The following is a 10,000-nucleotide window of genomic DNA, read 5'->3' as shown; positions in this document are numbered from 1 at the left end:
TGTTCTTCTGAACGGACGACCAGTTTTTTGTCGAGAACACTTTTCTGTAGTTGTTTTTGGGCAGAAATGATATTAATTAAAGTGGCTGTGTCACGCAAACTGATGTAAGAGACCTCTTTCGATATATTAAGATTCATCTCAAAACAATGAATATGATTTCGAGGCTCTGGGAAATAAAATTGAGGTTAATTTTCTCATCGACAGAGAAAATGTTGCCACTAAAATTCGTTTTCGTAGAAGCGCGTTTAAACAATTTGAACATTTGGGCAAATGATAAAAGCACAAACGAACGTTTTGCGGAGGGCGTTCAAACGGTCTCAACATCGCGTTAACCATGGAGCAGATATTTTGGCCGGGGAACTAGAAAGAAGACACCAGACTCCCGTTTAGAGTTATGTTGCACATCGCTATTTTAATTTGTCATAGAGTTCTGATGTTAGTATGTGTGTTCTCTACAATTGCTGAAAGGATTATATTTGACCGCGCCAGTTAACGTTCAATCCAACATTCTTTCAAGATGATTCCAACATTCTTCATTTCTACGAAGTTAAACGATGTCTTCAGATGCTCCCCATATTTTGTTGAACAAAGTGTTGAATGTGTGACTGTTCAGATTGTTGAAACCGGGCCCTAAGATGTTAACTATAATGGAAGGGAAAGGAAAGGAACTTTAAAAAGTGTCTAGTCGTTCTAGCGCTGGAGCGCTAATTGGGGACACTGTAAACTGAAATTAACAATTAAGACAAATCAAGCCAAATGTTGGTTTTTGAGGAGAGGGGAAACCTGTAGTACCTGCAGAAAACCTCTCGGTGCAGAGTAGAGAACCAACAAACTCAACCCACATATGACGCCGAATCTGGGAATTGAACCCGAGCCACATTGGTGGAAGGCGAGTGCTCTCACCACTGCGCCATCCCTGCACACCGCAGATTTTTACTAAGAAGTCGATTCTCTATCAAAAACGATCACACATTTTAATCGTGTCTTTTTAGCCACACGGTATACATTAAAAGAAAATTATTAGCTTACTTGTTGTTACGAATAAACGTTAAAGAAATAAAAACAAAAGTATAGTTTCTTTTATCGCAAAAAGTGCAACAAACAATGAGAAAATTGGCCAACTGCCTTGTACTGCGTAATGTTCTTGAAGCTCGCTACGTTTTGATAATCATGTTAAGATGCACTTGTGTTTTGCAGCAGTGCATATTCGTGCTATTCAACTTTACTGCTTACTACGCCGTCTTGTTCTATAGAATCCCATTCCATTTACTCCCTGTGAGCACTATTGTCATAAACAGGTCCTTATATCCAATAATAGCGAGGTTAAGAACGAGGCGTCTTTGAGCCACGGACGTGAACCGTAAGTAAACATTTTAAAAGGGAACCTCCACTTCAATAAAGAAATAGCTTTAAATCACAGGAAATAACTGTTACAGTCAAGACAATCTAAATATTTTCAAAGAAAGCGTTTGTATCCGAAAAAGAAATAAGTTTTGGAATCACCCACCTATTTTTGTTTCCAAATTTCGCGGGCGCCGCCATCTTGAATAATTGTGACGTGTTACTGTTACCCTATTGTCAGAACAATAAGGCAACCGTAATACGTCACAATTATTTAAGATGGCGGCGCCCGCAAAATTTGAAAGTGAAAATAAGCGATTTTAAAATTCACTTTTCTTGATATTAACACTGTTTTAAAAACAAATTTCAAACAAATTTCTTTGTAAACAATTGTCGTCGGTTTAAACTTATTCTGTAGTAAGAATGAAGGTTCCCTTTAATGCCCGGGCAGTCGTCTCTCCTAGATTTTTAAACTAATTGTATCTAACGGTGAAAAGATACTTAGCAAGACAAATGTGATAGTGAAAAACAGCCAACACTCCCGGTTACCGTCCGTGGCGTTCCCTAATTATATCATATTCCAGTTCGTGTTGAGATGCGCTCTTTTAATTTCTTCCCTCTGGGTAACCGCAACAATTACTGTTGGCTCTACAACGTTAACAATGGTAAGATGCATAAAATCGGATAATCCGAAGTAGAATAGGGTACTGATCTATCTGGCGCAACGACTATACTATTCCGGTTACAAGTGCGTGTATCTAGCTAGTGAATTTATAGAAATCGAAAGATATATGTTGGTCAGTGTTGTTGTAAAATTCCCGCATTCCAAGCTTGGTTTAGGTGTCCACCGATGCGACGGAGCTTGGTCACTGTCGTTCATGATGTACTTTGGGGGGAAGCCTGCAAAATTACAGGAAAATTATCAATCTGGCCATTTGCAATAGACCATATTTATATTCTCAGTATTTGACTGGCACTAGCTTCCAATAGAGGCTAATGCGGGAGAATATGTTAACTATTTGCACTTGAAAAAATTCCCCCGCATTATAGCCTCCATTGCAAAGCTAGTTCCAGTCAAATACTGACAATATAAATATTGTTTATTACAGCGACTTTCGTATGACCTTGAAAAAGTGTTCGCTGTTTGTTTCACGAACCAATGTTTGGCAAGGGGATGGGTGGGGGCGAGATTTCACTTTTGTGTTTCGTGCCTTGAAGGGAAACAGTGGAATCGATTGGAGTGGAATGGAATGAATGGGTGGTGGTGGAAGACTGCTTGAAGTTTTGCTTGGGTGAAAAACGTTGAAAATGGTTGAGATTGCTCATGCTAAGTTAAAGATGTTTTTCAAACATTGAGCCCAAATGTGACTATTGGGGTTAGATTACATGCAAAATGTACTGGGTGTGCGTGCACTTAACTCGCAGGACGTGGGAAAGAATATCAAGGTAGACTTTGTCAGGAAAGAAAACACTGAAACGCGATGTATGGCACAGAAATGTTCTTAGAAACATTTCTTGAAAACTCAATTTCCGGTTCTTGAAAACTCCTTGACCAATATTCCTAGAATTTTGTAAACAATTGGTTGGTCTTTCATATACCGGATCCGGAATAATTACCGTCCATAAAACAAAAGAAGAAAACGAACACAACAAGACCTAATCAACAAGGCCTAATCAGAATATCCATGGTTCTTTTGTATTCCGCCATTTTGGTCCGGTATATGAACTGCAGAAAAAAAAAAACGTATCTCACATTTCAAGGCATTAAATGTAATTCCCCACGTTGCAAAATGTGTCAATTGTTTGAACTTTTCCTTAAAAGATACATATTTAAGAGCGCGAGTGTGAAGAAATTTTATCCTATGAAATGGACCTAACATAGGGCATTCGAACGGCTATTTATCTACAAAAACGGGAATTTCAAGGGAAATATGTCATGTACAAACCAGGACACTCGTCACTATTGTTCTCGCCGGTTCCGCCGCGAAATGAGCAACTCTCGGAGACACTCTTCTGTTTTAATTCAGGAAGCTCATCTAGGCTAGGTGTCAGGGGAGGTGGACTAGTACATTGATATAAGAATTGATCAGTAAAGGCATATACTGTGGAGGTTCTGGCCCTGAATGAATTAATAGAGCTAACATGGTATGTATGATAGCGTTTACTTACGCGTAAGCGTCATTAATGTAGTATCCAATATTGTCAGTACGCTTTACACGGCCCATTTCCAGGCCCAATGCATCGTTCTTTTCCTCACCACGAGGCGACCTTTCACTGTTAACAAAAACAAAATTTGTTTTATTTTTATTTTTAGAGAAAGTCCAATAGGTTCCATTTTTAGGGAACTTAAAGACACCTCGACGTGTTCTACATAACGAGCGAGGGCCCTTGTCAGACCGCTTACCGTTTTTTTTCTCTGCATAGCCACCAAACAATCAAGCTGACGACAATGACAAACACAAGAGCACCAACAACACCACCAATTAAAGCATAAAGCATTTTATCGGGGACCTCCTCTTCTGCTGGTACAGTTGGTGTTTCTGTTGAGGTCTTTGTTGTCGCTGATGTTGGTTCTGATGTTGATGTTGTTGTGGCTGTGTCTTCAATGCGTTGTTGCACATTTGAGATGGTTGCATTGAGAGCAGAAGAGATTTCCGCCACAGAAGACTTCACAATTGTCACCACAACATTCTTGTTTATCACGGAGCTTGATGATCCGAGAGGAGTCTGTAAGTAAAATGCTATGACGGCCAAAAGAGGAACTTGCGAAACCTGTTTTGGGTAACCAGGCAAGAGATGCACTTGATCCTCGGTGAATATGAGGTTGTTTAATGATCGGCGCTTGCGTTTAGAGCTTTACAAAGACAAAAAAATAGAACTTGAGTGCATGATTACTGAACGCCTTTTATTGCTGACCAGTCCAGGATGTATAAGTATAGGTAATCACATGGTTTCTCGTGTAATGTGGTATTAATAATCACGCGGGTACAGTAATTTTTTCAGACTAACGAAAAAAAATGCAAGTGCTTATTTATACCTAATAATATACAGGAAAAAAAAATTGAGCGCGTTGATTGGTCGAAAGCATGTCAATTAATCTCAAACAGAGTGCAGAAAAGTAAAATAGTGCAGAAAGTTTAAATAGTGCAATAAAGGTGAAATTGTTGCATTGATAGCTAATTCAATAATAGAGGGGTTTTCGAATGAGTGTCGTAAAACCAAAACCAAAGTAATTACTTTGGCCAATCAAAAAGGACGGAGACAATCCAGTAAACCAATCAAAACTCGAAGTAATTTCACGTAGCTAAAACAAGGCGCGGGAAACTGTGCACGCGCAAGCCACGATTGGTTTTGGTTTCACTTCTGATTGGTTGAAAAAATGGCGCGAGAACTTTGAACCAATCCCTGAGTGAAGTAATGCAAAACCAAAGTAATTCGCTAATTACTTTCGACACTTGATTCAAAACCACTCTGTACACGAAAAATTATTCAATCCTGATTGGCCAAAAAAAGCAGTGCAGTTTTGTTGTAATACACTGCAAAACCGTGTAACATCAGTTTAAAGTTGTGACAGTGCAATGTACAAATATATTTTGAACGGTTTAGAAACAATAGAAATCAAATCTTTTGTTTTAAAATCAAACTCGAGCCCTGGATGGAGCAGTTTTCCCTGATTGCGTGATACGCACGCGTTTCTTCTGCTTGACCATCTCGAATCTTATCATTTACATTTTTAAGTAATCACATGATTTTTCAGGTGCAATTTGGAATAAATAAGAACTTGAAATTTTTTTTCAAAGACTACAAATTGCACGAGCCTGTAGGGCGAGTGCAATTGACCTAATTGGCCAACTCAATGTTGTACCGAATTTAAACCCATTGGGAATAAGACGTTTTGTTCCAAGTATTTCCATATCATCTAAATATGAATGCTACATTACCATGCATCTACAATACACAAAGAATCTTAATCCGGTAGGTTTGAATTTGGTACAACAATGGCCGTGTTTTCGCCATAGTCGTTGTCTCACTTAACATTCGTGAATGTGGTTTGTTTGCAGACTTCGTTACGCGACTCAAAAATGATAATTGTTTTCACGGGTAAGATTAAATGAGGAAAGAGCACGTGCCAATACAATAATGAAAGTAATAAAATCAGTCAATCAGTCAGTCAGCCAGCCACCCAGTCAGTCAGCTAGCCACCCAGTCTGTGTGTCAAGCAGTGAGTTAGTCAGTCAGTCAAAGCTGATTAGAGTGTAATGTGAAGTGCTAGTTTTGTACCCCATATGAACCATGTGAGCGTTAGCCCTTCTAATGGAAATGGGCCCACACAAGGAAAGAGAAAAACTTTGACCAGGGTGAGAATTGAACCCACATCTTGACATTGACATTCACATCTTGGGTTCTCAAGGCCTGCTCTCGCCTGATCTTGTAGCTCAGTCGGTAGAGCAGCGTTGATCTAACCCGAAGGTCGTGGGTTCAATTCCCATCCTGGTCAGAGTTTTTCTCTGTCCTTGTGTGGGCCCATTTCCATTAGTAGGGCTAACGCTCACATGGTTCATATGGGGTATAAAAATAGCACTTCACGTTACACTCTAATCAGTTAAGTCTGTTGAAATATAAGTGCTACACGGTCAACTTTTGTAAATACGTAACCCTTCCTTGTTCAGCCACCCAGCCAAAAATAGACGACCAAAAGTACGGTCTGATATTTTTCAGTGAATGCAATCATGTTTCCTCAGAGTTCGTTACCTGCTTGATATACAATTGTTATCATTTGCGCACTGTATGGTGGCTGCCTCTGCAACGGATTGTTTGAATGCGTCCTCCTTTGGTTTGTTCCACTACAACAAGCGAAAGAACACATTAAGGACGTTCGCGCGAAAATTTTCGGCAAATCTTCTGCGACTTTTTTTTTGCAAATGATGAGTTAGTGATGTCAGAAATGTAAAAAAAAAAAAGGGGGGGAGGGGGGGGGGGGGCGTCACCGACTTCGTTTTGGAGAGAACTTGCCCGGAAGAATACCCTAAATATGAAAAAAATCCGGGCTTCTTTAGCGAATCATGATAAGGCCACAGTGCCTGTAAGCCCAAAAATATTGCAATTACATCTTTAAAGTGAAATGCTCTCTACCAAACTTTGTCTAAGTGGACCCATCAAGTGAATTTAGTTTCATGCGCCTTGCAGCCGCAAGATGGCAGGATTCCATGTCCCGAGGATAGAAATCTTGAAATTTTTTAAACTTCCCACATTGATTTTTTTGTTCATTTTCGGACAATGTGGAGATCATTGTAAATAAAATCTGTTTTTGAAAAGAAAAGTAGGGGTCACCGAACATCCAAAATCGTTAACTCCAAGCAAAGCTATAGCAATGGCCATCTGCCCTATCATTGTTCATTTTAGTACTTAGCGCGCGCGATCAATGTATGAGGCGGCATGTGAATTTGCGTGCGCTGTAAGGATGCGCTTATTCTGGTAAGCAAATTCACTCTACTTATACAGGCAAGCATAATGCAAAATTCGCAATTTCAATGATGTCAGCGTCATCGCCAAAACTCCTTTGATAGACCTTGTGATCTACGATGGACGCGACATCATTGAAACTGGAATTATAACGTTGTTCAAACTCAAACTCGGACAAATCCGAGCCCCAGATGGGATTCGAAGCGACGACCCTCCGTGATCTAGTCGGATGCCCTAACCACTGAGCTCCTGGAGACTCAATTGCGAGCACGGGTGAAATGTGGGTCTTTGACTCGAGATGCATCACGCAGTTACAGATTCAAAGAACGACTGAGAGCATAGCTCTTTGAGCATCCGACTTAGAGCATCCGACTAGAACATCCGACTAAGGTCTTGGGTTCGAATCCAATATGGGGCTCCCAGTGGGTTCTATCAACATTTCATTTGATATGTGTTAATTTTTTTTCAGGAAACTATTAGTGGCTAGCCTTCTGTGGAATCATTTAAACTGCAATTCTGAAAGTTTTGAGATTTTGGTACACTGCAAAGGCTTTTGGTATGCGGCCTTTCAGTCCACACATTCATTTTGTTCGCACATGCAGTCTATGGACCATTTCTTTTGACTCTTTAGGGGTAGCTTTCTCTTTTTATTTATTACCTTTTGGTAGACAACTTTAGTATGCTTATTTATTCAAGAAAATTGGACGAAAGTTATCCTAGTTAGATTCTTCTCTTAGGGTGTCTGGTTTGAACTTATTCCACAATTGCTTTACCGCTGAAATGATACCCATAAAAGATAAAAACGTTGGCTTAATTTTGAAACTTTCTTTGAATTCCGAGAAGGACAAAAAAGTTCCGTCGTTGATCATTAAATCGCTAATAGTTTGGATTCCATTTGTAGCCCACCACTTAAAATATACTGGTTTATTTTCAATACGTATAAGAGAGTTAAACCAGATAGGTTGCGACCGGAGCTTGGCGGTGGAAACCATCGTAACCTCAGAGGTTATTTCTGACCAAATTTGCAATAACTTGCAGAAAGGTATCCGTTATTCCGACGACGAATAACGAAATAATATTAAAATTTCTCGTTTAATGCTTTAGTGCTCACGTCGCAGATTCGAGGTTGAAAGGGAAAGAAATGGACGCAAGTAAAAAACGTGTACGCACAGCCATTGTTTATTTGATTTGGCGTTTTTGTCGATGTCGCTATGGTAGATCTTACCTCAGATGTGTTGAGTCCCTGAATGTCAATGTTTACAGACTCTATTCTTTCCTCTTCTGATGGTTGCCTTGGCTCCGGAGCAGGTGGCGGTGGAGGTGGTGGCTCGCCTTTAAACATAAAACATAAAACATAAACGTACTTAATTGACCACTCCCCATAGGGGCGTTTCAGGGCCAATGAAACAATCAACGAACAACAGAACACAACAACAACAGCTGTTAAGAATCCCAACTGGCCGGAGGCAAACCAGTTGGCTATTTTCAAGTGCAGCTGGGAAGTTGAACCAGGGACTACCAGGATCAAATTCGACGAGTGGTCAGAGCGGGTCTTGAACCCGGGATCTCCGGATCTCAAGGCAAGCGCCCTAACCACTGGGCCACACTTTACCGAGTCCTTTAGAGACAAAGGAACACTCACTGTATCAGCGCTGCAAAAACCATTTCTAATTGATACTATGCAGTAATTTCCGGTAATTACTTAATAAGCTCGCTATAATTTCAAATGACTCAAGTCATCTGCTGAGGCAATTGTAATATTAAGAGCAAATTCCACCAAAAATCAAACATTTTGAAATTTTTCCGGCAAATCTAAAAAAATCAATTTGGCTCATTTTCCTAAGTTAAGTAACCTATTAAGTACTATTTATCAAGGTACTGTTTGTTTGTGAAAATGTCTTTTTATTTTCAAGATATGGGATGTATACGGTGGATGTACACTCGGAATGACTACAATATGCTAATTTTGAGGTCATAATTTAAGACCACTTTCATGACCTACTGTAACAAAACTAAACAAGCTACAGTATCAGTTACAACTCAAAGTTGATGTACAATGTCTACTTGTCCACATTTATCATTATCCTTGGATTTGCTTTCGCTTCGAATTTATAACGGATTTTCATATGGACCATACGATTTTCTCATCAGGAAAGTTACCTCGTAACAAATTGAATTTTAACTATGTGCGACGTGATAGAATTGCTTCAGTCTAGAGTATGTACAACTAGAGATGTACAATTCAATTCGAAGAAAAATTGAAATTTCAGTGATTCTGAAATTGACAACTGGTCACATAATCACTTCAATTTGTGATGCTTCACAAATTTTAAATTCACTGTCGCTGACTACCGTACCACGCATTTGAAAGCAACACCGAGAAAATAGAGAAATGTTGTTGATTTGAGGAAGGATTCAAAATTTATAAATATCTGTGTTATCGATTATCACATTATATTCCTCTCGATGTTTTCGTCGGTTGAGTCACGCAGTTCAGACTTTCAAAAACAAAAAGTGGTGCATGTTTTAGAAAGGTGAAATTTCAAGGCGAAATTTTTAGCTTTGTGTTTCATAAGCAGGCTCAGAAGCAGGCTCAGAAGCAGGCTCTATTGCTAGCCGAGAAAAAATTTAAATTTAAACCCTAACTAAAAAATCGGTAACGGTCATCAATGACCCTCGGGCACAGTTTTTCGGCCTAAACGGACAAACGTACGCGTGACAACGTAGCCTGTTCCAGGCTCTCAGATAGTCGAGAAAACGAAAAGAACTGCGTGTGAAAAGCGAGTGGGGGCTTGGGTCGAGGCGAGGCGGGAGAGCCTGTAAGCATCTCTTTAAATTCTTCATTCCGCCTACTTTGCAAATAACCTTTCGCATGTCAAAATGTCAATGTCAAAGTGTTGAAAAAGGGCGGCATTGTGTGGTCCCACGCGAGTTCAAGCGCGATTCTTTTATTGTTGTTCAGAGGTGATGCGTTAATTCTCACTTGTGCGAGTACGTTAGCCAGAATTTAAGGCACTTTTAGGAAAATAACTTTACAAGCGAACGAAGGAATTGTCAAAGCAACCGGGAAACGAGTGTCAAGGAAATCACCGACGGGAGATTTAGCAAATTCGACCAAAAGACACGACCAGTTCGAAAGCTGCAAGTTCCCGACGCTCTGTTGACTTTTCCAAGGAAAACAGAAACCCGACCATTG

General features: G+C 39.8%; 1 protein-coding gene across 1 annotated transcript in view; it reads right to left on the bottom strand.

Moving 5' to 3' along the window:
* Window positions 1-412: 412 nt before the first annotated feature.
* LOC138026960 (MAM and LDL-receptor class A domain-containing protein 1-like) overlaps window positions 413-10,000 on the bottom strand; it is a 226,196-nt gene continuing 216,608 nt past the window's right edge. Inside the window, exons 44-49 of the mRNA XM_068874440.1 lie at window positions 8,030-8,136; window positions 6,094-6,185; window positions 3,746-4,195; window positions 3,511-3,615; window positions 2,998-3,067; window positions 413-2,241 (exon numbers count right to left, since the gene is read on the bottom strand). Coding sequence (XP_068730541.1) covers window positions 3,016-3,067; window positions 3,511-3,615; window positions 3,746-4,195; window positions 6,094-6,185; window positions 8,030-8,136 — 806 coding nt within the window. The 3' untranslated portion in view covers window positions 413-2,241; window positions 2,998-3,015. The remainder of the gene's footprint in view (window positions 2,242-2,997; window positions 3,068-3,510; window positions 3,616-3,745; window positions 4,196-6,093; window positions 6,186-8,029; window positions 8,137-10,000) is intronic.

Source organism: Montipora capricornis, chromosome 12 (assembly GCF_036669925.1).
Source record: "Montipora capricornis isolate CH-2021 chromosome 12, ASM3666992v2, whole genome shotgun sequence".
Taxonomy (NCBI): Eukaryota; Metazoa; Cnidaria; class Anthozoa; order Scleractinia; family Acroporidae; genus Montipora; species Montipora capricornis.
Note: the sequence above shows the minus strand (reverse complement) of the source record. Positions and strands in the feature narration are given on the sequence as shown.